The sequence below is a fragment of the Setaria italica genome, chromosome I, assembly GCF_000263155.2.
Source record: "Setaria italica strain Yugu1 chromosome I, Setaria_italica_v2.0, whole genome shotgun sequence".
Taxonomy (NCBI): Eukaryota; Viridiplantae; Streptophyta; class Magnoliopsida; order Poales; family Poaceae; genus Setaria; species Setaria italica.
This window is the reverse complement of record NC_028450.1, coordinates 31340016-31367501: the sequence shown is the minus strand read 5'-3', so window position 1 is coordinate 31367501 and position 27486 is coordinate 31340016. Positions and strand designations below refer to the sequence as shown.

General features: G+C 42.5%; 3 protein-coding genes across 6 annotated transcripts; all 3 read left to right on the top strand.

Moving 5' to 3' along the window:
- The first annotated feature begins 409 nt into the window (after positions 1 to 409).
- Positions 410 to 12550, top strand: LOC101762743 (CLIP-associated protein). Of its 3 annotated transcripts, none has more exons than XM_004953055.3 (21): positions 410 to 868; positions 2047 to 2202; positions 2296 to 2358; positions 3146 to 3214; positions 3326 to 3491; positions 4026 to 4187; positions 4837 to 4934; positions 5487 to 5561; positions 5641 to 5709; positions 5793 to 5878; positions 5953 to 6070; positions 6196 to 6294; positions 6975 to 7332; positions 7478 to 9195; positions 9315 to 9413; positions 10059 to 10163; positions 10247 to 10321; positions 10393 to 10461; positions 10563 to 10631; positions 11073 to 11174; positions 12014 to 12550. In XM_004953055.3, exons 1-21 carry the CDS (start codon positions 533 to 535, stop codon positions 12170 to 12172), a joined length of 4251 nt encoding a protein of 1416 aa, XP_004953112.1. In that variant the 5' UTR covers positions 410 to 532; the 3' UTR covers positions 12173 to 12550. The 3 variants fall into 3 exon arrangements, with proteins under 3 accessions (XP_004953112.1, XP_022682568.1, XP_022682570.1); XM_022826833.1 differs by having other exon boundaries at positions 410 to 925; XM_022826835.1 differs by having other exon boundaries at positions 696 to 815.
- A 607-nt stretch (positions 12551 to 13157) lies between these two features.
- On the top strand, positions 13158 to 17314 carry LOC101762622. The gene is made up of 8 exons (XM_012845406.2): positions 13158 to 13350; positions 13757 to 13870; positions 14206 to 14331; positions 14431 to 14565; positions 14650 to 14766; positions 15236 to 15341; positions 15418 to 15475; positions 15617 to 17314. The coding sequence occupies exons 1-8, from the start codon at positions 13218 to 13220 to the stop codon at positions 17048 to 17050; spliced, it is 2223 nt and encodes a 740-aa protein (XP_012700860.2). The 5' UTR covers positions 13158 to 13217; the 3' UTR covers positions 17051 to 17314.
- A 3345-nt stretch (positions 17315 to 20659) lies between these two features.
- Positions 20660 to 26978, top strand: LOC101762070. Of its 2 annotated transcripts, none has more exons than XM_004953054.3 (6): positions 20660 to 20855; positions 22753 to 22884; positions 23456 to 23520; positions 23793 to 25595; positions 25820 to 26003; positions 26091 to 26978. In XM_004953054.3, exons 2-6 carry the CDS (start codon positions 22842 to 22844, stop codon positions 26735 to 26737), a joined length of 2742 nt encoding a protein of 913 aa, XP_004953111.1. In that variant the 5' UTR covers positions 20660 to 20855; positions 22753 to 22841; the 3' UTR covers positions 26738 to 26978. The 2 variants fall into 2 exon arrangements, with proteins under 2 accessions (XP_004953111.1, XP_004953110.1); XM_004953053.3 differs by having other exon boundaries at positions 26088 to 26978.
- Positions 26979 to 27486: the final 508 nt, after the last annotated feature.

The window sequence follows — 27486 nt, the reverse complement described above, 5'->3', positions numbered from 1 at the left end:
TTGATTTTTGTTGGATCAACTAAAAAGTACAAGCATAAAAATACGAATGACCAAAACTCCAAAGAGACCATACTTAAGTACATACAATTTTCTCTTTTATATCAGTACTAGCAAGTTTTATCGGAGATAACGTTACGATTAGTATCGAGCCAGCACAAGGTTGGTGAAATATCAACAAAATTATAATGCGATGCACACCATCATTTTTGTGGAAGTCCAAACCGAAACTCTTTTATCTTTCTGCTACTCCTAATCCTGATATTTTTATTTTATTTCTTTTCTAAAAATGGCACTATACGTTGTATCAATATCTCTTCTAAGGATCTACGTGAAACATTACAAAATGGCAGGGACCTAAGCGCATAACAACTACAAACAAACTCTCTGAACTCTGTCTCGATATCCTCGCACAGTCCCCTTCCATTCTCTCTGAACTTTCTGAATTCTGATTCGACCGCTCACTCCTTCGCCTTCCCTCCAATCCCTCCCGAATTCGCCGAAGCAGCCCTAAACCCAACCACCGGCACTGGAGATGGAGACCGCGCTGGAGGCGGCGCGCGCCAAGGACACGAAGGAGCGGCTGGCGGGCGTGGAGCGTCTGCACGAGGCGCTGGAGGCCGCGGCGCGGCGCGGGCTGAGTGCCGCGGAGGTGACGTCGCTGGTGGACACCTGCATGGATCTCGCCCGCGATGGCAACTTCCGCATCGCCCAGGGCGGGCTGCAGGCCGTCTCCGCCGCCGCGGTGCTCGCCGGCGACCACTTTAAGATCCACCTCAACGCGCTCGTGCCCGCCGCCGTCGAGCGGCTAGGCGACGGTAAGCAGCCCGTCCGCGAAGCCGCCCGGCAGCTGCTCGTCACCCTCATGGAGGTCGGTTTCTGCCTTTTCGCGCGAGTGGTTGTTTGCTTTGCTCGCTCCAGCCTCCAGGTTGGCATTTTGGTGGAAAACATTAAAAAAATATGCTGGCTTGCAATTTTGCGTGCTCTGATATTGCGAATTGTAGTCCTGTATACTTCGAATTGAAGGGGGATACGGCATTTCCTTGGGGTGTTGATGTATGCATTTCGAGCTAGAACAGAAGTTGTTCACTTGTATTGGTAGCGTTCTGGTCTATTATGGAATGTGGTCTTATTTTTGCTGCGGCCTTGATTCTGGGCTTGAATTTGATTATGAGTTTGAGTTCCGGGGGAGAATTGGAGCCTTTCCGTGGCTCCAAATATGGTCAGTTTCTACTTTATACTTGAATGCAGTACTCCACTACCAAATTGACCTTACGGGGATGGTAGTATGCCAATTTGGAGTTTGATATCCTCTATTCTGCTCTTTAGTCAATTTTTCTTAATTGAGTGGATTGACATTTATGGTGGATATTTGTAAAATACATCTACCTGAATGGTTAGTCCATATTGCATTTCAGTGGTTTGCTCTCCATCTCCATGTTGCCCTTTAGATCAATCTTATTCATGAAATATATTTTAGGAGCAATCATAGAAATTTTTGCCATGCTGAGTTTGTGAACCCAACAAGTATTTCCCTTTTTGTGAGCATCTTTTCCGTTTTGTTGTAGCTGTGCACAAGTTCCGGAGACGTGTTTTTTCCTCTTGTAGTGTTGGGTGGATACTGGTACTTTATAAATGAACATTTAAGTTTTCACACCCAAATTTTAGCATTCTTTATTTTTGAGGAACAGAGGGCAAACCCCCTGGTCCCCTGATACTATTTTATTAATGAAGCCAAAATATAGTATCTCATACTAATGTAACAAGACATTTCGCATAATTACATAATTAATTTGAACTCTTATAATAAACAAAGCTCCTCGGTGTTATGTTTTTTATTTATTTCCTCTATGGTGCATATCCCTGGTACGCATGGATTTTCTCCTTTTGAGTTGCGCTATTGATTTGCTGTTTACCATGTTAATAATCATTTGTCAGAACACAGCACCTGTTTTTCCTTTGTACCATATTCCACTTGAGAAAATAAACAGTTTTCACTTTTCTTCTTTGCAATCAGAGGATGATATTCCAACCTTATCTATATCTCAGGTTTCTTCACCGACAATCATTGTTGAAAGAGCTGGAAATTATGCATGGACTCACAAGAGCTGGAGAGTGCGGGAAGAGTTTGTACGCACAGTTGCAGCTGCAGTTGGGCTTTTTGCTTCTACAGAGCTCCCGCTTCAGCGAGTGTTACTTTCACCTGTATGCTAGGATGATTTCATTTTTTTCACTAATCGAATGTTCCCCTTTAGTTTGTTGCATAGTTGTTAAAGGTAAGCTTCTTTTGGTTCACAGGTTCTGCAATTGATGAATGATTTGAACCGAAGTGTTAGAGACGCTGCGATCTCATGTATTGAGGTGGGCCACTACAAATATGCCAAATAGTTCCTTTTAAATTTCATAAGAAAAATATCGTGCAAATCACACTTCTTTTGCTGTTTATTAAACCATTTCATGTGACTTTTTCCACTTGTCTCAATTCTCACTATAGTTCGATTGTTCATGCGCCAAGTATATTGTATACTAGGTGACTCATCTTACACAAGCCTAACACACCAAGGGTAAAGTTAGTAGCTTGCACCCTTCTCTTCTGATTTCTTTCTATTCCTCAGGCAGTCATACTTATTAGTCTCCAATTTTTGATAACCACATTATTTAATAATTTAATATTAGTCCCTTGCTGTGTGTTGCTTGTTTTGTACCAACATTTACTTCAGTTTGGTGTTGAATTTGTTGTTACTATTATTTTGAAAAATGTATCAAAGGCAACTTTTGATGTTATGCATTTAACTCACGCCCAAATATGTGTTCTATTTGCCTTTTCTCAAGGCCTTAGAATTGAAAAAAGGCTCTTGTGCTTTGTTGAAGACAAATAGTGGCTACCTGGGATTGAGCCCGGCCATCTAATCAACCTTCCCATAGACAAGCCCTCATGTGGCTTATACGTAACATATAAATGATAATGTTGATAGGGTTAGTGTATGGAAGGGAGGATGGATATTATTATCCTGGAGTCATTTGTGGGCGGCTATGCATCTCTAACACCCTTGGCATTCGATTCCCCCTAAAGACCTGCATTTAGTATTTCTTTGGTTAAAGTACATCGTATGTAACTTGACTGCCTGCATTATCATGTTTGCCATAGGAGATGTACAAAAACATGGGATCTCAGTTCCACGAAGAGTTGCAGCGCCATAATCTACCTGCTTACATGGTAATCCATGTGGACTCCTTTATCATGTGATGTTGTCATGTTCTCACATATAAAGGTCATCATGCTAGCAGATTGTGACTATCCTTTATTTGCCTTGTTTGATGTTTGCAGCTAAAGGAAATAAATTCAAGGTTGGATAAAATAGAACCAAATGCTCCCTCATCCAATGGAGCTAGAATGCAGTGTAGGGCCAATGAATCTAGATCTATTAGTGCTAATCCAAAAAGAGGCAGTCCAAGGAAAAAAAGCGCGCCAAGGGAAAGCACATTATTTGGAGGCAAGTTTTACTTTTAGCCTGCTGGATAATTTCATTCTATTTGTTTAGTATTACAAATATTACACAAAGTGAAGATAGTTGCAGGTGCCGACTGTTGATTCAGTGTAACTCTAAAATCACATGTTTTATTCCACACATTAATCCTTAAAAGAGTCTTAAGTATTTTGCACATTAACGATTGACGAATTTATGGTGGGTGTTGCATCATTAGCTTTCCATTTATCTTTAATGTGTTAAATAAATATAAACAGCATCATTATCATGGACATGCACTGGCATATTTGGTGTCTATTGGGAGCAAGTGAACAACAGCATTTTCTCTTTGGATATATAAGCTAGAGACTTCCAGTTGCATTATTTTGCTGAGGTCTTTTGTTATCTAAACACTTTAGAAATCAATGTGTTTATAGTCAGAATATAGTGATGTTCATTTGGATTTTAGCAATATTGCCAATCTCAGATGTTTCATTTTTCTGTCAATAGAAACACACTCCCTGTTTTGTCATATATCACTTGATTTTGTGCCATTTATAGGTGGCATGGATATCAATGAGAAGCCAGTGGAACCCATAAGAGTTCACTCAGAGAAAGAATTAGTTAGAGATTTTGAGAAGGTTGCATCTGCCCTTAATCCAGAGAAGGACTGGTCTATACGTATTGCTGCTATGCAAAGGATTGAAGCCTTGGTATATGGAGGTTAGTATTTGGCACCTGTGTCCTATATGAGTACCATCTACATTGGGTGTTGTCAATGAGTAGCTTTCGTTACTTGTTAGAACATATACATGCCATAGCGGACTTGAGGATCTTGTTAACTGAACCAAGGCATAAACTGACAAGTTGTTATCACCTAGGTTCAGTAGTATTTCAAATTTCCTGAGTAAACAAGGCTGAGCGGGATTCAAAATTTTATATTTTATTTGCATAATGTAAAAATACAAGGTTTACATTTGAAATGAGACAATATGACACATGCTATAATTTTTGAAATTAGACATGGTCCTCTTCTACGCACTGTGGTAGGCATGATGCATGAAACCTTATTCGGATAGTTCTTTTTTAAAAGATATTGGGAGATTGACTCACATTATCATATGTATGAATGCCATATCAGCAGTTTATAGTTGCAGTTATGCAAAAAGAGAGATTCATGTGAGCCAGACAAGCTAACACCATGGAACTGAATTGGAAAGTAAAGTGGAAATGTTTCACATTTATTAACATAATTTTAGAAGATAGAATTTCTAATGACTGTTAGAATGCAACATTACATATGAACTGTTACTAAACCCTTTCTTGTTAACACGATTTTGCGTGCTCTCTTTGAAACACTTCTGTTTATCAGGTGCTATGGATTATCCATCATTTCTTATGCTCTTAAAGCAGCTGGTTCCTCCATTGTCTTCTCAGCTATCCGACCGACGATCCAGCATAGTTAAACAGGTATTCCTTTCTTGCCTGTTTGCTATTATAGTATGGTAGATGTAAGGAAAGAAGTAACTACTGCAACCATGGAAGCTCCACAATATGATCCTAACGGAGCCTAGAATGCAATGTTCGAGTAAATTGTCCACCATTCCTCAGCACGCTCTAGTGAATTTTATGATGCATAATAACACAACAATTGCAACATAAACAGGTATTTAATTACAATATCACTGCATCACCGGGATGCATTTATAAATAGATAGCAGGTAATGATAGGTAATATTAATCAAGAAGCATGCCCGACAAAATGTAAGCAGGAGTAATCGTTCCATTGACCATGAGTCAAACTCGCTAAGGTAACCAGTTTGCTCCAGGATTCTAACATGTGTTCAAAGAGTTTTAGCATCATATATTGTCTGCGGTACAGTAACTGCACTATATTAGGTTGTTTTGTTTATGGCAATGTAGGAATCATAGAAATTCTGTTGAAACATATTTTCTGATAAATAATGCAGTGACAAGACAAATTCCTTGGGGATGACCTTGCTGACTTGATCTTTTCTCCAGGCATGCCATCTACTTAATGTACTATCAAAGGAACTTCTTGGTGATTTTGAGCCAAGTGCTGAAATATTTATTCCGGTAATCCTAGAAACTATTTCAGTACTCCACAACTGTGGCCTCAAACTTCATTAAGGCTAACATAAAATGAAATTTCCAGGTACTTTTTAAGCTTGTTGTCATAACTGTGCTTGTGATTGCCGAATCCGCAGACAACTGCATAAAATCTGTAATACATCTACATTCTTCCATTGAACTTTGTTAGTTTCTTACACTGCGCATTCCCCTTTTCTGACATGTATTATCTTGCAGATCCTGCGTAACTGCAAGGTTTCACGTGTTCTTCCACTTATAGCTGATACGGCAAAGAATGACCACAGTGCAATCCTCCGTGCTAGGTAGTAGGTACTTGCCTTATATTTATCTGAGCATTGTTTTGCAAGCTATTCATGCCTCTTTGCTACTATGGCAGGTGCTGTGAATATGCACTCTTAATATTGGAGTATTGGGCGGACACTCCAGAAATACGCCGCTCAGCTGATTTATATGAAGACCTAATAAAGTCATGTGTTGCAGATGCAATGAGTGAGGTACTGAGGTTGGAATAACACCATCCAAATTTCCTGACTTAGTTCATATCAGTGCTCACTGCTGAAAGCCCGAATGTTTTTTTCCCCTATATGTGCTATATTTGATGTCGTATTTGCAAATACAGGTCCGTGCAATGGCAAGGACTTGCTATAGGATGTTCACTAAGACATGGCCCGAGCGTTCACGCCGACTGTTTATGTCATTTGATCCTGCCATACAGAGGGTATATCATTTTACTTCCATTTACATTGTGTAAAATTTGAACACATAAAGGTGAGGTTGAAGGATCAAAGTGCTCTAGAACCTGAATTTATATTTATTTCTTTTTAGAAAGTCTTTACATTGTGTTGGTGGTTCAAACAAATATGAGCAATAGCTCTTTTACTGAAAGAGCCATGTGCTTAGTTTTCCAAAAAAAAAGAGCTATGTGCTTATCTTCCACCTAAGAACATCGCACCCAACTTTTTTGTGGACCACTTGATCCCATGGAAGCATAATTCTATCTGGTTATCTTGGTTACTGTAAAGTGAAGAAGCATTTCAAGTATTTTCTCACAACTCCAATCTTGTGTTTCATTTGAATATGTACTTCTATATTTGGTTATCATGGCTCAGAATTGTCTGTATTCTGTAAATTAACATTTTTGTAAATCATTTCTAGATCTGTATGAGTAATTTTTATGTTTTACCCAGATTAGTTCAAGGTTTGGTAGACACTGCTAGTTAGTTGGTTTATGAGCATTGCGTAGTTGTTAGTGCCTAACCCCAAACCATACAACACAAGTATTCCTGGAAAAGCAGTTTTTTTTAATACCTGTAAAGCAATTCTGTTACCGCGTTGATGTTTGACAGTTTTATCTGCAGAATTTCTGTTAGTTTGATCTAAAGATCGACTTGTCTGCAGATAATAAATGATGAAGATGGTGGCAAGCACAAGCGGCATCCTTCTCCATCATTGCATGAGAGAGGAGTCCAACTTTCTCGTGCTTCATCACATGCAGGTGGTAACCATTTTGGATATGGTACTTCAGCTATTGTGGCAATGGACAAGGGTGCAGCTATTTCTTCTGAATCGTCTCTCTCGTCTAGCAGTCTTTTATTGTCACAGTCAAAGACAATTGGTAGAAGTGCTGAAAGAAGTATAGAGAGTGTGCTGAGTTCAAGCAAAGAAAAGGTTTCAGCCATTGAAAGCTTAGTGAAAGGTGTAAGCATGTCAGATAGGCACAATTTCTCTGCTATTCGCTCAACAAGCTTGGACCATGGTATCCTCTAAGCTAAATTTGAAAATATCCTATATCCTATAAAATGAATCTCTTTTGTTGTGCTGTGCCATCTTCAGCAAGACTTTTGTAACTTATTTATCAAGTACTAAAAAATGCTTAATTTCCTTTTCATTTCCTAGTGCAGGAGTTGACCATACATCCTCTCATGATTCTCCTACCATATCTGCTACACGTGCTTCATATTCATCCCTTAATGGAATAACTAGCTCAAGAAATGATGGTTCATCCAAAGAACGATCAAGCTCACCTTATTTGCGTAATCTATCATCTGAACTGATATCAGGCTTGTCACTGCCATCTTTAAGATCTTCAGGGAGGTCTCAAGATGGCAGCACTATGGAGGAGAATCATGATACATGGCCAACCAGGCGATCACCAAAAGTGCAGATGCACAAACACTATGTGGATATGCCCAATAGGGATGTCCGTTACAGAAATTCACTCAATAGTCATGTTCCACACTTCCAGGGGCCTCTTAGGAAGCAAGTAGCATCAAGAGCTTCTGCAAGTGGAAGGCACAGATTTGATGATGATCATGTCCCATCTAATGACATGCGTGGCTATACTAATGGTCTGGCATCTCTAAATGATGCACTCTCTGAGGGCCTTAGTCCAAGTTCAGACTGGGAAGCTAGAGTTGCAGCATTCAACTTCATTCAGATACTGCTGCAACAAGGACAGAAAGGCATTCAAGATATTACTCAGCACTTTGAAAAGGTTATGAAGCTGTTTTTCTGTTACATGGACGATTCTCATCACAAAGTTGCACATGCAGCTTTCTCCACACTTGCAGATATTATTCCAGCATTCAAAAAATATTTTGAGAGCTATGTTGAAAGAATTTTACCACACATCTTTTCAAGGCTTATCGATCCAAAGGAATTGGTTCGACATCCATGTTCCTCAACCTTGGAAATTGTTGGCCAAACATATTCTATTGACACATTGTTACCTGCACTTGTACGTTCACTGGATGAACAAAGGTCCCCAAGGGCAAAATTGGCTGTTCTTGAGTTTGCAAACAAATCATTCGACAATTACACAGTAGATTCTGAAGGTTACAGTAACAGTGGTTTTCTTAAGCTCTGGCTTACAAAACTAGCACCTTTAATACATGAAAAGAATGCTAAGTTGAAGGAAGCATCTATTTCTGGAATGATATCAGTTTATTCTCATTTTGATTCAGCCGTAGTCATAAATTTCATCCTTAGTTTGTCGATTGATGAACAGAATATTGTGAGGAGAGCTTTGAAGCAATATACTCCTCGTATTGAGGTCGATTTGGTTAACTACCTTCAGAACAAGAAAGAACGTCCACATCCCAAATCTTACGATCAAGTTGATTCTAGTGCTTCTTCTGAAGATGGTTATGCTCTGACATTTAAGAAAAGCTTCCCATTTGGACGCTTTTCTGATAGTTTAGTTGACACTGAATCAAGAAAAAAGATGAATACTGTGCAGGAATCAGCATTACTTAACGTTCCCATCAGTCGAACTACCTCTGATGTCTGCACTGATCATGCTAAGCAATGTTTTGGACGTGCCTCTGAAGCTGATGTTCTCATGCAAAGTAGGGAACTAAAGAACAATACCTGCACAGTTGTAGAAGCTGTGCATTCATGGGCAGATTATCCTGAGAAATCAGATGCAACCATGGATGATGAAAATTCTACAGGTACTACTCGCTTGGATTTGGGCCATCTTCCATCTGATGGACATAGTTCTGCTCTAGCAATTCCTGGGGAGCACACTCAAGAGGGAGATCCATTTGTTGATCGTAGTTCTGTAAATATTATCCCACACACCAGTAACGGCCCCAGCGTACCACATCTTCTTCATCGGGTACTTCTGCATCATGCCCTTTTTTATTTTTCTTTGTTGACTCTGCAAGCATTGCAGTGTGTGTGTTTTTTTTTCTGCTCAGTGCATAACTATTATATATTTTTTCCTACTTTCCTTAGATTGGCAATGGTGGTGAAGTTTCATGCCTAGACAGGCAGGAGGCGTTACGACAGTTGGTTAGAGCTTCCACCAATAAAGATAACTTTATATGGAAAAAGGTTTGCCGCCATACCCTTTCAACTCCCATTTTGTTTTCTTTGGAAGAACAGCTTCGGTGTTATTATTGCTTCCATTCATCTGTGATGTCTGTTTTTTTTTGTGAAACTTCCTCTTGGCAATTGGGCTTAAAACACTTGTATTATATGCTAAACTTTATTCAGTATACCTTTTTGCATCTGGTGCTATATTCCTTTTATGGATAGTAAGAGGATAAAGGAAAAATTCCTTAAGAGAGTCTCTTGAGGGTGGATCAAGGGAAAAACAGCAGACACATGTTACACACAAGTTGCGTCGTATTTCTTTTGTCTTGTTGAGTTGCATTTCTTTTCACTTCTCTGTTTAACATATGAACCAAATTGGTGACTTGTTATTTCTTACATCATACGGGCTGTTTCATCATTATTTAAACATACCTACTTTCTAGTATAAGTCATCCTGTTGTTTTTTAAGTACAAATTGATATGGTTTCTTTAAACGATTGTGATTCACTGTTTCACCAAAAGAGGAAAAAGGAACATTTGATTTCCTTTGATTGTTGAGTGTTTCCCAAACATTACTTTACAACACACTCTTGCCATCAAATATAGTACTGTTCAGTTTGTGAAAATTCATGTTCTAATATCAACTTTTCTGTGTTACCATAGTATTTCAACCAGATTTTAACAACTGTCCTTGAAGTGTTGGATGATGCTGATTCCTCTGTGAGGGAGATTTCTCTGTTGTTAGTTGCTGAGATGCTCCACAATCAGGTTTTCTGCTCACTAGTCATACATGTAACTAAATAATCTAATTGGCAACAATTTATTAGTAATGTCTACTTAATTTTTCTCAGAAAGATTCTATGGAACAATCCATTGAGATTGTTCTTGAAAAGCTCCTGCACGTCACCAAAGATGATGTTGCGAAGGTATATTTCCTTTCACATGAGAAGTTCTCTCCTTTTCTTTATGTGCTAATATATTCTTAATGCTGATACAGGTTTCAAATGAAGCACATCAATGCTTATATGTAGTCTTGGCAAAATATGACCCTTTTAGATGCCTTGCTGTATGTCCAGAGCACTTATTAATTAAAAAATATCTTCCTAAATCACTACCTGTTGCAACCAGCAACTTACATTTTCCTGAATTTTCTTTGCTTGCGTGCAGATTATTGTGCCTTTGCTGGCTAGTGATGATGAAAAGACACTTGTCATGTGTATCAATTGTTTGACAAAGGTATCTAAATTTCGCACTGTAATTGTGAATGGCAAAAATTTAAACTTCATATGTCATGGTAATATTTTGCAAGCGGTCAGATAACAAAAATAATCAATTTTCACTTAATTTGCATTTTTGCGTGGTATTAGGCGCCTATTATTGATTACTAGCATTCCACATTTAATACATTTAACTTGTCTCTTTCCGAAGTCCTGAATCTTGTTTGACCATTGTTGTTGGGTGTTGTATTCTGTAGCGAGGCATTTTGGCACTATATTAACAGTTAACCTGAATTATTGTCCTGCATAGCATTGCAAATGCAAGGGAATGTAGCAACAGATTATTTAAACTCGTGAACTTTGATTGTGTACTACTTGTAGAGTCACTCATTCAGGTTCGCTACAGAGTATGTTCTGCACAATGACAGTTTACTGTTGTATTTGTCTGGTAATCTTGCAGCTTGTTGGGCGGCTCTCACATGACGAATTGGTTACTCAACTGCCTTCATTTTTACCTGCAGTGTTTGATGCTTTCAGTAATCAGAGTCCAGATGTTCGCAAGGTGCTTACTCATTCTTTTGACATATGCTTTTCTTAGAGGGACATGCTAGTTCTTCAGTCAGGGAATATTTTAAGATTATGAAAAAAAACAGAAATAGGAACTAGGGTTTTTCATGTACTGAAACAAAGAGAGATAATGGTGCTAAGCTTTGTTACAGCATTAAGACCTGAAATTATTAGATATGTAGAGCATACTTGCCTTGTATACTTGATTCTATTACTTGTGTACCAAGCCATAGTGGCTATATTGTTGGGGAAATGGCCCAGCCCATGAGCAAAAGGGCGGCCCATGTAGAGGTCTAAGAGCCTAGATGTAGATATTGTATCCACTGGGAGCTTGGGGGCTAAATGCCAGGCTTTCATCCTCTATATAAAGGGCCCAAGGGGTCATGAGGAGGGGATTCACTCTTGGGGCACCTCCCACCTCTCTAATTTATTTCCTGCCTGGCGGCATCAAACCCCCACCCCCGGCACGCGCGCCCGCACACACAGACAGGGTGTGTGGTGTTTTCCCCATTCTATATCTCTACAGAAATTCATGTGCCAACAGTGATATCTGCTGGCTTGAATAGAGAACGGGAATGAGTATCATACTATAACAGATGAGCAGAATTGCCACTGAAGTGTTCTTGTTCACATAAGCTTCAGTGTGCTGTGTATTCTGAATTTCTAATAGATCATCCTGTTCATATTTGGTCATTATTAGCTCACATTTAATCTGCACTTGGTGGCTGCTGCTGTTATCTTGGTTATGTAGGATTGTAGGCCACATTCTACTTTTATGATTTCATTGTGTATTTCTGGTGGTCTATATCTGATACCATTTGCACTTTACTCTAGGCTGTTGTATTCTGTTTAGTGGATATGTACATCATCCTTGGAAAAGAATTTGTACCATACCTGGAGGGCCTTAGCAGCACGCAGCTGCGCCTAGTAACAATCTATGCAAATCGGATATCACAGGCAAGGTCTGGTGCACCAGTGGCTGCTACCCAATGAGTCATGTTCTGTGTACCATATGAATATTTGCTTTGTGTTAGCTGGGTTTTGGGTCTCATTCATCTGTACATAGAGCAGATGAGATGCCTTCATGTATTTAGCTTCTGGCCTTTCTTGTGTGAATTGTGATATGGTGGCCCCTGTATATGGTGGGATTGTGTTTTTTGTGTCACCATGCACCATCCGCATTGTACAAAGAACAAAAAAAAGGTGTAGCTTCATGGAGCTTGTTTCCCCTCACTTTCCTGTGGGGGTTGGTGTACAGATCGGTTGCTGATAAACACAATTGTTGTGAATGCTTAGCAGTTCTACTCTGCATGTAATCGTTGGTTCAGTCCTATTCTACACAAATGGTCCAATCCTATCGTTTTGCTTCCATATTTGATGTTGGTTATTACTAGATTTGTTGTAAATTAAATGGATGTGCTTTATGGTTTATTTGTAAGCTCTACCGCTGTGTGCAACGTGCAATGATTGCCACTAGGATACGTGATTGATGGTTAATGCTCCACCGACACTTTTTGGTTGTTGAAATGCACCGCCGCTGCCCAGGGTCGTTTATTTTGTTTTTCTTTTCTTGCCGCAACGTGTGCCGCTGCCTGTGTGCCTTCTGTGTTTTGTTGAACCATGCGTGGTGGATGTCGAGAGCGGCATGACTCTTTTGAGTCGTGTTTTTTCCTACCTTTCTATCTTTGTTTGTGTTTTATTTGCTCATGCTTCCTAATAAACTTTATGAAAAATCTCTTGCCGTTCTTTTGAAAAAAGAAAAACAAAAGCACCGACGCCACTGAAGAAGTTTCAGCTGCGTTTTGTAAACACCGATCGTTGTTGGACCTACCGGTGTGAAGGCGTGATAGCAGACAGGTTGTCTGGTCGCAACGGCCCACGGCCCACGCTGCGGAGACTGGACGCATCGGCAATTCGGCAGGGCAGCCAACGCCGCAAGCCCGCAACGCGTGAACCGAAGGGACAAGCCGCAGAACGGCTTCCTTTCCTGCCCCCGGGTTTTGGCGCGCGCCGACCAAGAGACGGCGCGGCGGCGGTGATGGACCGGCTCCAGCGCCGGAACCCTAGCAGCCGGCCCCATTCCACTTCGATGAAGCCCCCGCGGCACCCGCGAGGCCCAACCATCCAGCACCCGCCGGCGTCGAGGCCCCTCTCGGAGCCCTCCTCCCCAGGTCTCGCCCAACTCCACCGCTTCGTGCTGCTTGTTTCGTGTTCAGGAATCTCCCTAGTTTTCTTTCGGCGTATGTGCTGGGGGATGCGGTTCTTGGATCGGTCCCGAAGTAGCTGGCTTGTGGTTGAGGAGGTGGGCTTTGTGGGGGTTGGGTTGGGTTAGAGATAAATCAGCATTTGATTGCAATTGAATTGGAAATGCGAGATAGGAGTTCTTGCGGTTCGGTCATGGGCGGAAAGGAGGCTGATTATAGGGTTCGTGTGCATCGATGGAGTTGTTTTGCTCTTACTTTAGTAGATTTCGTTGTTGTTTGGTGCCTTATGCTTCTTATCCCTACATTCTTGGACATCTCTCTCTTGGCAATCGTTCTGCTCTTTTCGTCTGATGCAATGAGTACCTAATGGCAGATGGAAGGCAAAGGAAAAGGGTTCGATTTTCAAATGAAGGTGAAGGTGGTAGTCACCACATAGGCGGGAGACAGGTCGCTTACATAAGAGAAGTTGCGAAAAACAAACCTCGAGGTATATTGCACTAAGTCTCAGTGTAATTCATCTCTTTCTACCATGCTGCATTTAAATTACTAAATATTCCTCCCTTTCGGATTTCCTGTATATTAATGTCCTGTTAAATGCCATCTATTTTTGTTCTTGGACTTTTGGCATTTCAGTACTTCGAGGGGGTATTAACTGTTCTGTGATTATGTTACTGGTTTTCTACCACTGTAATCACATTAATTCTACATTTTTCTTATATGGGATTATCTGATCTGCATAGCTAACATTTTCAACCGAAACGACCAAAAGCATATTTCTGGACATTGGAATAACTTATATCTAATCCATCATTTTCTATGCAGTTTGTGACGCGAAAACTGCCGAATACAAGTTCTTTAAGAAATTGTGTGAACAGTCAGGCCATAGCACTCGTTTATACAAACATCCTCATCAAATACTTGAGCCAAAGATCTCCAAACAAAAACGAGGTATTGGATTGAGTGTATACTCTTTCTTTGCTGTCCTATTCTGTTGGTGCCTCTTACTTTAGACATTAGAATGAACTTCCTATGTGCTGTGTCTTGCAGAATCACATAATGTGACTACACTCAGAAAGTTCTCTGTCCATGGAAATACTGTGGTTTATGATGACCCCCCTGCTACACCGGCTAAGAATGAGGAAATCCCTAGCGAGCAAGTGAATGTGCAATCCTCCCATTCTGGTCTCATCCTTTATCTTAACCCCTCTGATCATGAATGCTGCATCTTATATATTCTTTATAACTATGGGCCTTCTTCTTACACAGAATGTGACGATAAGGATACACCTCAATTCAACCCACATGGTTGCTTGCCGAGTATTCATGTTCTCACACCTATAGCTCAAACATCATTTGATGTTACTGGCACTTCAGGAAATATTGGTGAGTGTGATTCCTCCAGCATACATACATACCTTGCTTGCTGCCGCTGAAGTTTTACCATACCCATTGTCTGCATTGCTCAGCCATGTCACATGCATGAAAACACTAGGAGAGAAATAAATCATAAAGATTCCCCTGATTCTTTAGTCTTCATTTAGAAGGTTAGGAGAGGAAACAATAAAGTTATCTGACTAGATAGAATAAAATTACACTATGGCAACAATCATGTGCTGTTCCTTCAAAGTACCTTTTTCCCTTACTCCTTTCGACACATATGCATGAATTAGGGTTTCTGAAATGCTCATATGTTACTGGCGATCATGGGCTGACGCAAGTACTTGCTTTTGACTACTTACATTTTTGCTGTGCATCTCAAAACTTGTATTTGCTTTATTGTTTCTCTGCAAAATAACTTTTGCTGCACTAAGCTGGGATGCTAAGAGCATGATACCTATACTTGTGTTTATAGGTAGAGAGCCTGTAAGTGGACAGATCTTTTCAGAAAAGAGAAGCAAATTATTAATGATAGCTGCAAAAACAGTCTCCATGGGAAGTGCTGAGCTGTTCCAAAGAAGGTTGTAATCATAATCACAGAATTCTATTGGTTTATTTTTTTCGTATGTAGTTACATAATTATTGCAAATTTCTCAGGTCGGAATTCGTGGGTGACATCCTACAGAGGTTAGGTGCCAAAAACATCATAAGAAAGGTACGCTTTGCACTTTGCAATATAACAATTGGGGCAAGAATGTACTGCCACATTAGTTCTTTTGTTTGGGTGATCTCAACATTAGTACTATTTATTATTATAAAAGTTACACAACTGATAGTTATTAATGTAATGCTGCAGCAAGAAGGGTCGATGAGGCACAGTAAAATTGACCACAGAGAAGCTCCTGCTATTCCCAAAGGCCAATTTGATTACTTGCTAGATTACAGGCGAAGGGACTTTAATCCATCAACTAAGCTGAGAAGAACTGGTAAAAGTTCATCCTCTGATGCAAGTGATGACGCACGTGAGTTCATGGCTTTACCATGGGGATACAATCAGGGTCTTCCAAGTTTTATTGATTGGAAACATGACGTACCTTGTGGAGATAGCAAAGCACGTGAGTGCATGGCATTGCCATGGGTGTGTGTTAATGATATTTCGAGTTCTGATTGGAAGAGAGGCAACCAGGTTTCAAACTTGTTACTAGAGGATGTCGAACCATGCGTCCACAGAAGAACAACTTCAGCTAATGAGTTGAGCTTGAATGTTCAAACTGCTTCAAATGATCAGCATGGCTGGAACCCAATGTTGTCGGTGAAACTCACTGAGTCATTTCGAGATAGATTATCCTTCCCCTATCAGATTGAGGAGCAGCATCACGCGGTACCATATGCGGTCTTGAATACCTCCTGGCAACCTGACTACCATAGCTCCACAAAACAATGTGTTTCTAGTTCAGTTAGAATGGAAAGGGAAGACCCAAAAGAGGCAGGATCATTTGACAATTCTGATGCCAGATTTGCAACTACGTTTGATCAGTTACCTGCAAAATCAGCTGCTTTAAGCTTTTTGGACAGTGGAAATGAAATTCTGGAAAATAATGATTTCAGATTTATCTCCAACTCTCATGTAAGTCAAAGCAAGAAAATGGTTTTCAGTGCAAACACAGGCTGTCTGAATTCCATGTTTTCAATTTTAGAGCATCCATATGAGCTGGGTGCGAAGAGCCTGCATGATTCTGCTATTGGTGTATCTTGTTTGGCTGGACTGGAGGAGAAATACTCGAGAGAGGTAGAATTGTCTGATGATTCTGATAGGCTTCTTCAGGTGTTAGATCAGTTACCTGTGAAATTCACCCCTTCAAGTTTTTCAAACGACGAGTTCAGAATTCGGGATGATCATCTTCTCAGATATATCACTAGCTGTCCCCAAGAGGACAACAGCAGCATTTTGTCCCTTGATGCAAATGACAGTGGTCTGAATTCCCTGTCTTCATATTCAGCGCAGCCTTGTAAGCCAGATTGGAATAGCTTGCATGATTCTTCTACAGAGTTGTGGTCATCGGTGCATCGACTCCAATCTCATGCTGATTGGGGACCCATGCTTGGTTTCATGCCGAATGGAAATGCTTACAGTGATTTGGTGGAAGGTCACCACAGCCTCATGCTAGTCCAAGACAACCTGAAGAACGATATTCTTGGTACAACTGATCTATCATTCTTTGGTTCTTGCTCTGCTTTGGATAACATCAGGGAGGCTCCTATGTTATCTTCCGATGGCATAACATTGTAGTCTAGGAAATGCGGTACTCTACTCTGAATTTTTCATCCAGGTGTATTTTTTATTCTATTAGTGGAGCTAAAATCTTGCTGCGTGCATTTTTAAATTTTGAAGGTACATATGTAGGTAAGTTATTTGGTTTCATTTAGTACCGAGAAAATGGCCACTAAGATGTGTGAGGTTTGCAACTATTAATACACAATGTATACAGTTTGCTGTTGAACGAGGCTGAATGGTGGAAAGAGGGGAACTAAAGGAGCGATGTTCTATTTTAAATTTCCTTTTTTTTGAATTAGAACTATGCTCTTTGTAAATAGTATTTCCTTTTATGTTCCCCTTTGTTTTTGATCGATATCGTGCCACAGTTGCAACACTGGTTAAAGTACATCGAGAACTCCACGGTCGATATACAATCCTCGAGATTTGCCCATGCAAAGGCCATAGCTACGGTTGCTTCCATCACTTTTTGACCGAGTATTTTCACCTCAAACACGTGAGCCTTTCTTATAAAAAAATTTCAGACGGGATAAAAGGACTCGACAGTACTATCTTCACAGTAAAAAGCTACATATTCTCTGGCTCCCTGCACAGTTGAACGCTTTGCTGTTCTTGGAAGTTTTTGGCGACCAAACTACTTTTTACCAGGCCGAGTCCTCAAACCGCAAACCTCATGCTCTGGTGTGGCAGATATATTCCAAGGCTCACGACAGTGCGACTGACATTGAACTGGTGACTGGTGATCGCAGTGAAAACGCTAGTCATAAAATAACAGAGAGATTCATCCGGAATTGAAACATGATGCTTTCTTTTAGAGAAGCATGTCGTGTTCTTTTTTAGAAGCATGTCATGGAGGTAGATGTAATAAAATCCATCGTTCCATCTTCCCAAGAAGTTCCGTGCTACAGATTTTATTCTCGGTGGCGGACTGGCCGTGCTTCGACATCCGTAAACAAATGTTCTAAACAAATTCCAGTGTTGTCGCTTGAGCTTCGTGATTGTTTGCATAAAATTGCAAACTTGCAGCATGTACTGCTCATCTCCCTTGGGATCTAGCTGAGTGGTCTGACGTTTCATCAGCACCATCGGCTCATCGCCCACTCTGCTCCTCCCTGTAGAGTCGTAAACGCATCCACTGAGCCGGTCCAAAACCACTGTGGATTACGAACCAGCCACGCGAATCCCTCTCTCACGGCTGCAGCTTGCAGACATCTTGGCCGCATCTCACGCACGCAACGAGCCAACGGCAGCAGCATCAACCCAACCAAAAATTCGCGCTCATCATTTAATCCCAAAAGGCCACCGATCGTGCATTCGTGCCTGCCGGGAAAGCGCCCCCTCCTCCTGCTGCTGCTGCTGCTCAGCGAGGAACACAGAGACGCTTACGATGCAATAGCCCATCAGGCATCAGCATGTGAGGACTGGCCCTGCCTGCCCGACCGGCCCGGCAAAGCGTCGCGCTCCCGGGGCACTGGGCAACTGGGCATCAGCACCCGTCGCCTGCTCTGCCGCTACGTCTGGCGAGAGCTGCTAGCACGCGTCCCCGTGCGAGCGGGTCCCACCACGTGCTCGCAGCTCACCTCCTCTTCTCTCTGTTTGCTCCCCCTGCCTCGCGGTCCGCCGAGCTCCCGCGAGATGCTCGCGGGCAACGGGTGGAGCACGGCCATGGCGCAACGGGTGGAGCAGCAGCGAAAGCATAGCTTGTCAAAAAAAAAAGGGACAAAATTCAATCCATCGAGCATGCACTTAGCTTCTTTGAATCTGAATCATGTCCGGAGAGGCTAATTGAGCTTGGATTGGAGCCCGTCGGGATAGGATTCACTCCAAGCACGACGCTGGCATCGGAGGGCAAGAGCTCGAGCGGGTTCACAGCCCCCAAGCAGCCGTCGCAGGTGGAGGCCGCATCTCACGGCGGATGAACGAGGGGCGCAGCGGCCGCGCAGCGTGTGGAGCTTGCGGCCGCCGGGGCGCGTGAGGACGAGAAGAGCAGCGCAGCACGGGAGAAGGACATGACCGGAGGCGTTGGAGGAGCCAGGCCGGCGCGCGTGTGGCTGGAGCGAGGTCGTCGGAGCGCGCCGTCGGATTTGGGAGAGGTACAGGTACGGGAGAGAGGGAACATGTGGGACCCGCAAAATTTTGGAATACGCGTGCTGTAGCTCATCTGTTGGAGAGACTCCGCTACAACACTTACTATAGCTGACCTGGACAAGAATATAGAGAGAGCTTGCTCTCTATATTGTTGCGGGTGCCCTAACGTTCGGATGCTGGTCTGCTGGGCCCTGGGCAAATGGGCGCGGAGGGGCTCGCTGCACGCAGCGCCTGCGCCTGATGGTGGCGTGATGGGGCGGTGGGCGCAGGCCGCGCAGGCGTTGTTGTTGTGCTGCCGTCTTGGCCCGTGCCGTGGATGTCTGCCGTGCGCGCGCGACCGCCGTTGCTGTTCACTGGGGGGACCGCGCGCCCCTCGCGTCGTGGTGCGGACAGACTGCGTGGGGCGCCTGCTGCGCACGGAACAGTGGCGTTCTCGGTCGGAACGGGTGGATGGACGGGGGTGTCGCGAGTTGGCAAGATGAAGTGGGGGGTACCACCACGGGCCACGGCACCACCTGACCTACCGCGGTTCCACCACACCGCCGCGCAGTTCGTGCGTACTGTTTGTCTGTTTCAGCGAGTGGGACGGCTCGTCTCGGCTCTCGTTCATCTTTTCCAAAGAGGCAGTACCTACACCTAGTTTTGTGAAACGGAAGTTTGAGTTCCAAGTTCTCTCTCTTCCCTGCAGTCAAGTGGATTCTCCTTCAGCTCGTTTGGTTAGCGTCACGAGCTCGTCTGGCAACCAACCATAACCGGACGGTTCGTCCGGCGTTTTCCAGAGCGGATGCACATCACACACCACATGGAAACATCTTTAACGACATCCAAACGAAAACGAACAGGTCTTAGTTTTTGAATCGAATGAGTTCGGATTGGATCATCACGTACAACTGAATGCATTCCACGTAAAATGATAACTTAATTATAACTTTTACTAAAATAAAAATTTAATGTCTCGTTACTTTCCCCAAATCCAAGGTGCTATGGAACCACCTCCATATCTCTCTCTCTACTGTCTAATTCTATTTTTGCTTGGTAAGATTAAAATGTGAATAGCCCCATTGAATGCTTGAGTCAAACCATGTCTAAATGCAAGGAAATCCTTATTACAAAACTGCAAGAGAACTTTGAATGAATTTCAAGGTGCGAGCTGACTTTCCGCACACAAAATTCTTAAGGAATATGAAGGCATCATTGGTTCCTACTCTCATGCTCCCAAGAGAAAGCAATATTTAAGTTCCGACCAACGTCAAAGCTAAAAGTTCTCAACACAACTAACTAGTACAAAATTTGTACATGCAATGTTGCTCTTCTATAAATCCTTTCTTACGCTCGTTTGACCAAACCGAAATTTCCTTTGACCGGCTCCCGTCCGTCGTCGTCACCACCGGTCCCGTGCCTGGCCTTTGCGCGCGCACGGCCGCGCGGACGCACGCAGCCCACGACGCGTCGCGGGCCAACGCCAGCGGCAAACGCAAATGCGACGCACCCGCGGCGGAAACGAAACAAAAACGAGCCAACCAAACGGCTCGCAAACCTACCTCTGCTCTGCGTCCCAGTCTGAGCAGTCTCACCAGCACCTCTGCTCCACCACTCTCCCACTCCCTCGGTCCCTCCCAAAACCCGCCGCCGCCGCCTCGGCACTCGGCGGCAGGCCCGCCGCTCCATCTCCCGGCCGCCGGCGGAGCCGCCCGCCGCGGGGCGAGGATGCTCGGCGTCCTCATCGCGTGAGGTTAGCATCCGTCTCCTGCTATCCATCTCTCTCTCGCTCTCTCGACGCGACGTTCCGACGGTGCTTGGGATTAATGCATTATGCCGCTCTCTAGCTGGGATTTCCGCGGAATGTGGCGATCGAGTATTCGAGTTTGATGTGGAAATGTCACCGCTCTGTAGAGGTCGCGCATTTTGTTGGCTGTGAAATTCGTACCCCCCCCCCCCCCCCCAAACGCGGTTCCCGTAGCTTGGGATCGATGTGCTCAATTGGCATTGGAGCCAGCTTGAGTTGTTCGACTTTGCGAATTTGGGGAATGCATAGGCTTTACTGGATAAAATTATGGTTCAAGAAAGGGAGATGCAATACAAGTAATGGTTTCAGACCAAGTTGTGAGCCAGTGCTTGGTTCTGGGGAGATAAATTAAAATAGTTCTATGATTCAGTGCTTTGTTGGGAAGATAAATTAAAAAAATCTATGATTTGGTGTTTGGTTGGCAAAAAAGAAGGGTTACAGTTCAGTGAGTGAAATGCAAATACCCACCGATTTGCATATGGTACCTGTTTGTGTCAAATTATGTCGCCTTCTCTCTGTGCCCTTCGTAGTTTTCGAAAATGGGATAAATAAAATACAGACCTGCATATGATCATTTTTACATATCTGTACCATCTGGCTACAATGTCCTACTCCTTAGGACCTTTAGTTCTGCAAGACTGCAATTACTTCTAAAATTCAGTCATCAGCTGTGCGCTTCTTTTTTTAAAATGGTACAGTATAGTAAGAGTCAGCAATGAGCAAACCAAGACAAAGTTTGTAGTTCATGGTGTATTTTAATCTGCAAACACTGCAGCACTGAGGAATTGTCTCGGTTTCAGGGCTCATTTGTGGGACGTACTACATACCTACACATCTCGTTATTCTCATTCCTGATTGCATATTTTATTCGACGTAGTAGAGTGCATGCCCTCTGCTTTATTACAGCTTCCTTCCCTTTTTCTTTTCCTGTCTTCCACTGTCAAGATTCGAGGTGCTGACGAGATTTACAGAGAAAATCTGGAGCCTTTGGGACGGTGCTGGCGCAGAGATTCCTCTGTCACACCTGTAAATCTGGCAGTATTTTGGTTGTGCATGGCACCATAGTTACTCCGTGTATATTCATTTTTTAGTTTTCATGCTTGTCTGATCTAGAGAAGTGTTAAAAGTCGGAACCAGTGCACTTGATGGGTATTTTTCGGGTCACTCTTACTGCCGTTCTGCCTTTGCACTAACTGGTATATCTGACAAGAAATGCGGTCTTTCTGAGATTACTGTTTTCTCTGCAAGATTCCTTTTGGGAGTACGTAGGAACTCGTTAGTGTCATGTCCTTATGCGTCAACATCTTTGTAATTACTAGTGTTCATTGGCTTCTGTAAACTTACTTTTATTGCGTCCTTTTATCTGCCAGTCTGCCAAACTTGCTCTATTCCATATTGCCAAGTGCTGCTCTGTCCTCCTCGAACATTTTCGTCCTCTGTGCCAATTTTCTTTTCGTGTAATATTGGACAAGAACAGGCCATGAACTGTGCTATTCTCTTGCACCAATCTGGCCTATAAGTGCCTGCAAAAAGTTCAGCCTTAAGCATGTGTCTCTTGAAGTTTTCCGAGAAAGAGCATCTTCCTACAGTAATAGCAAAAGACTTTCTGTATCCCATAAGTTCAATTCCTAAGGGCTTCAAATGCTTAGAGCTTCCTGAAATATATTCGGTGTATTAATCTAATCCTCTCGAGCGTTAGTGCAAGCTAGGTGCTGTTATACTAAAAGTTTTCCGGTGCTTAGAGTGCACCTAAGGAGGTCAGTGGTATAGTTAGTTCATGTAGCAATTATGTTGCTCACATCAGGTTCATGGAGTTTGACTTAATGTTTCGTCTATTTTTCAGGATTCCATGCTCCAAATGTATTGTTCTAAGCTGAGTGCAGTACCTATTATCAGGAGGAATTGATCTGCTGGTTTAATCTACGCACCAGAATGTCTGGAACAAAGCCAGTAACTGGTCAAGCTCCTGGAGATGGTATGTACATTGCTTTTGCATTTTTTCTCTGTTAGCATCTCCTTGGGTGTTTCATGAGTAAGTTACTTTTCTGATATTATTGGTGGGTGGTACTTTTGCAAAATAATAGTGGGATCCATTGGGACTAAGGCCTACCAGATTGCTGTATGAAACTGTTTTCATTCTGCTTTATGTGGGGATAGATCGCAAATGACAATGTATTCAACAAATAGTGAATGGAGTAGTTTATTTTTTGAAGGAATCAGCAGGGGAGCCCCCTACCTATTTTTTGAGAGAGGGGGGGGGGGGGGATTTTACAGACTATTCATACAATTATCTAAAGAGGCTCTTAGTGTAACTATGGCCATTTCTTCTCTACCCATAGATCAAACTCCATTATCAAAAATGATGCTGTTGCAGTGGCATCATTTTTGAACTTCTGGATAATGACCAAATCAACGATATGTTCTGCTGTTCCTGTTTATTTCTTGATCTGTTTCTTTTTTCTGAGTCAAATTTATCCAGGTATATGTTTACTATGTATTATTTTTTATTTATAACAACATACCTTATTCAATGTTTCTCCTCTCAGGGCTACCAGTTCAAAGGATCATAGCAGAACTGAAGAAAATTACCAACCATGTGGAGGAAAAACCTGTGAGTTTTCTGTACATTTTTTATTCGGATCATTTAATATGACGAACTGTAGGGACCTTTCATCATGGCACATCATAGAAATAAAAGGAAAGGGTAATGTATGATTAGATGGAAACAAATTAGTTAGTGTTAACAGAAGAAACTAGAAACTTGTGCTTCCTAATGACCTGAGGAAAAAAAATAATCCTAGACCAACATTGTACTTGTGACTAACTTGATACAATTGATGCTTGTTTTGATTCTTGTTTGTGCTATTGTGGGTTTGTCTACAGGGAGCTGATGGTAGTTCTTCAAGCAGAAAATCAAATGCAACTTCATTAAAAATGTTATTAGAAAAAGAGATGGCAAAAGAAGTGGAGTCAAAAAGGAGACCTCCAAGTGTCATTGGCAGGCTAATGGGTCTTGAGGAGGATTTACCTACTGAAGAACCAATTGTATGCCATACCAAAATTGACTTGACTAGAGATTTAAATGCATCAAACAAGACCTTACATGGGAAAGAGCACCGTCAGTCCATAAGATTGAAGACACAAGATCACCAATCGCGTGATGAAACAATTGAATATAATGATGTTTATGAAGTATCTGAACATCGATCAGGAACAAGCTGTTTTCAAGATCAAACTTCTCTGAAAGGATGGCCTTCTGAGACCAAGAGTAAGCAATTTGATATTGTGCAAGAGAAGTTCATTAAACCAAAATGCTTTGCCATGGAAGAGAAGCTCCTTCATACAAAGGAGTTACAAGAAGCTCTTGAAGTTCCACATTCAAATAAAGATTTATTTCTTCAAAATCCTGAAGAACATAACTCCTCTTTCTCAAGACAGCTGAATGGGCTTCACACAAGCCAAGCACCACCTCAGACAAAGCGTATTACGGTGCTGAAGCCAATTAAATCTGTTGAGACTGATGGCATAAAGCAATCCAGAACAGAACAAGTTAGTAAGCAAAATGTATTGAGCATGAGAAAGTTCCATCAGATTCCTAGTTCAAAGGAAGAAATACCGTCTCAGCCAAGTAGAATAGTACTTTTGAGGCCTACCCCAGGGAAGCCTGGTATATCAAAGGCAAAGCTGATCTCCAGGGTAAATTCATTTCAGTTAATTAACCGAAATGGTCTTAATGGATCAGTAGATTATAACCATGCGACTGTAGGATCTTCAGGATTAGTGCATGGTATCGTGCAGCGCTGGCAAGATGGCTGTCATCAAAGGGATGATTCTTTACTATCTTCTGCATATTCAAATGGATATGGGGGAGATGAAAGCTCATTCAGTGATTCAGAAGTTGATTATAGCAGTGGTTCTGAAATCGACTGTATTGAAGATCGTGGTACCCTCGGTGATTCAGAAGGAGGTAGTCCCTTGTCAAAACATTCATGGAATTGCAGAAGATATGAAGGTCCATACTCAAGCTCATCTTTGAGCAAGATCTCCCACTTTTCTGAGTCATCAGTAATCAGGGAAGCCAAGAAACAGCTTTCAGAGCGATGGGCAGTGGTGACCTGTGATGAGATCAGTCAAGAGCAAGTTCAACAGTCGAGGAGAACGTGCACCTTAGGTGAAATGCTCTCCATCAAAGAAGTGAAGAAAGAAGATGTCAGCACTGAGATACTGTCTGCTTCTAGCAACCGCTCATGTAGCTTGGATAATGAATCGACGACATGGTCTACATATGTAACTTCCAGAAAGAATGGTGAAAATGGGGAGAGATCTCCTAGGAAGCTGCCAAGGTCAAATTCTGTTCCAGTGATTTCATCCACATTTGGAAACATGGTGGTGGATGCGCAAGCTTCAAATCCTGAGAGTCGCAAACTGAAAATGGTGGTTGTGTCAAATAAAGGAAAATCTTCTTTGAAGGGAAGAGTTTCAGATTTTTTCTTGTCTAGAAGTAAAAAGCCAACAAGGCAGAAGAGAACTTACCATTCATCTGATTGCGTTGTTCAGAGGCTTGAAGCTTGTAACATAAGTAGTAGACTGGCTTACAATCATAAGCTGGATGCCAATGGAAAATCAGTGGATTGTGAGGACAGGATTGATAGTTTTTCCACACAAATATCAACCAGTATGTCAGAGGTAAGCATTTATCATATATCATGCAAATCTAATACTAGGGGTTATATTCTTTTGTTCTTGCTGACTGGCGATGCAATATATTTTGCTCTCTTATTCCTGTTGACTGTCAGTTTTGCTGTTGAGAAAGTTGATTTATGACTACCTATTTATTGCTGCATGAGAACTATATTATTGAAACCCAATTTTCTTGGCGTCGAAACAACTGATGAAAAGTTGCATGACAGAGATCTTCAATTGGTGTAACTGTATCATTGGACTGTCCAAGAGGAAGCCTGGATAAACTAGGAGTAAATAAAGGCCTAAATAGTAACCGTGATCAACCCAGCCCTACCTCAGTTCTTGATGCTCCCTCTGAAGATAGCAGTTGTAATGAACCCGAAACATCTGGAAGAACATCCAAGAATACAAGTAAGTCTATTTTTCCGTATCAAAGTTCTCCATTACTCAATCTGCTTTGTGTACTGATTACTTCTGCTGACCTGTCCTCTGAAGCAGTATCAAGATCTTCAGCAATTGAGACTGTCGCCCGTTTCATATCATGGGATGACTCCGCCTCAGAATCACGGTTACTTAGCACCCCAAGGACTTCTCTTATGTCTGATGTAGATGACGATGAGTCAGAATGCCATGTCCTTGTGCAAAATATAATGTCATCTGCAGGATTGGGCAGTTCACAATCAAATATGGTTTTCACCGGCTGGCATTTACCTGATTACCCACTTGACCCAGTGCTGTGCAACAAAGTATCAGAGTTGCAAGAGAAAAGTTCATACCGGAGGCTTCTTTTCGACTGTGTGAACATTGCTCTAATTGAAATCGGCGAGAACGCCTTACTAAGCGCATTCCCATGGAGGAAAAGACACTCTAGAACATGGAGAAACACCTCATCTCCTGATTTGGGTGTAGAGGTCTGGAGTATCCTAAAGGACTGGATTTACGGTGCACGGATGTTCGTGGTGAGCAGGAGAGACAATGCTGGGATCATGTTGGACAGAATTGTGAAGCAGGAGGTTGAGGGAAGAGGCTGGGTGAACTCGATGATGTTGCAGGTGGTTGGTATCACCGAACATCTCGAAGGTGGAGTGATGGAGGAGCTGGTGGAAGAAGCCGTGCTGGATTTCGCAGTTTGTTTTCGACGATGAAGCGTTTGTTTGTAACTGGTAAAATTTTTCCGGGGTACAGCTGGCTTGTGCATTATCTTGTTTTGGCAGCTGCTCCTTGGATCGTTCATCCTTGTATCCTCCTGCGTCTATTTCGGGCCGGTTCCGCTTGTTGCATCCTGTAAGTTTTGTAACATTCCGGTAGATGAAGACAGGGTAATTATGCAGTTCATGAGAAGTTTTGTAGGAAAAATGAAGTGAGCCAATAGCTTTGCCAACTCAATTGCCGTGGACCATCTTATCTGATTGCTGTGCATAGACCCCGAGTCAATGGCTGCAGCACTCTCTGATCAGCAGATGCGCAGAGACTTTCAGTTAGATGCCAGCACTAGTCAATGACTTTCAGTTACCACGATTGTCAGAACCGAGGATCTGACTAATGCTTGCATTTAACTAGTGCTTTCAGCCATGAGAAGTATCGAGGCTTTCAGTTATCATGGTCATCGTCAGAACCGAGGATTTGAGCCCCTCGATCCTCAGAACTCACCGAGAAGCAACCAGGAATGGGCTTATGATCTCATCGTGACGGGCAGCAATCCTGCATGGTCACAGGTCTCTATCCCCCACGTGGATTATGCAGGAAGAGACATAATTCCAGGTCTCTATCTCCCACCGAGGAGCCCGTCACGATGAGATCATAATGACTTCGGCGATTTCGTATCCGGCTTGCCAGGGGAGAGACATGCTCATCGATCTGATCGCGCGCGAGCCAAGCGAAGTATGGCGGCGCC

What these genes read in the sequence shown, in the direction of transcription:
- LOC101762070 (XM_004953053.3), top strand. Translation starts at nt 22,842, where the DNA reads ATGTCTGGAACAAAGCCAGTAACTGGTCAAGCTCCTGGAGATG. An exon ending in TATCAACCAGTATGTCAGAG is followed by an intron (nt 25,596 to 25,819) that starts GTAAGCATTTAT and finishes GTTGCATGACAG; the next exon opens with AGATCTTCAATTGGTGTAAC. An exon ending in AAGAACATCCAAGAATACAA is followed by an intron (nt 26,004 to 26,087) that starts GTAAGTCTATTT and finishes TGTCCTCTGAAG; the next exon opens with CAGTATCAAGATCTTCAGCA.
- LOC101762622 (XM_012845406.2), top strand. Translation starts at nt 13,218, where the DNA reads ATGGACCGGCTCCAGCGCCGGAACCCTAGCAGCCGGCCCCATTCCACT. An exon ending in TGCGAAAAACAAACCTCGAG is followed by an intron (nt 13,871 to 14,205) that starts GTATATTGCACT and finishes TTTTCTATGCAG; the next exon opens with TTTGTGACGCGAAAACTGCC. An exon ending in TGGCACTTCAGGAAATATTG is followed by an intron (nt 14,767 to 15,235) that starts GTGAGTGTGATT and finishes TTGTGTTTATAG; the next exon opens with GTAGAGAGCCTGTAAGTGGA.
- LOC101762743 (XM_022826833.1), top strand. Translation starts at nt 533, where the DNA reads ATGGAGACCGCGCTGGAGGCGGCGCGCGCCAAGGACACGAAGGAGCGG. An exon ending in TGAAGCCTTGGTATATGGAG is followed by an intron (nt 4,188 to 4,836) that starts GTTAGTATTTGG and finishes TCTGTTTATCAG; the next exon opens with GTGCTATGGATTATCCATCA. An exon ending in ATAACTTTATATGGAAAAAG is followed by an intron (nt 9,414 to 10,058) that starts GTTTGCCGCCAT and finishes GTGTTACCATAG; the next exon opens with TATTTCAACCAGATTTTAAC.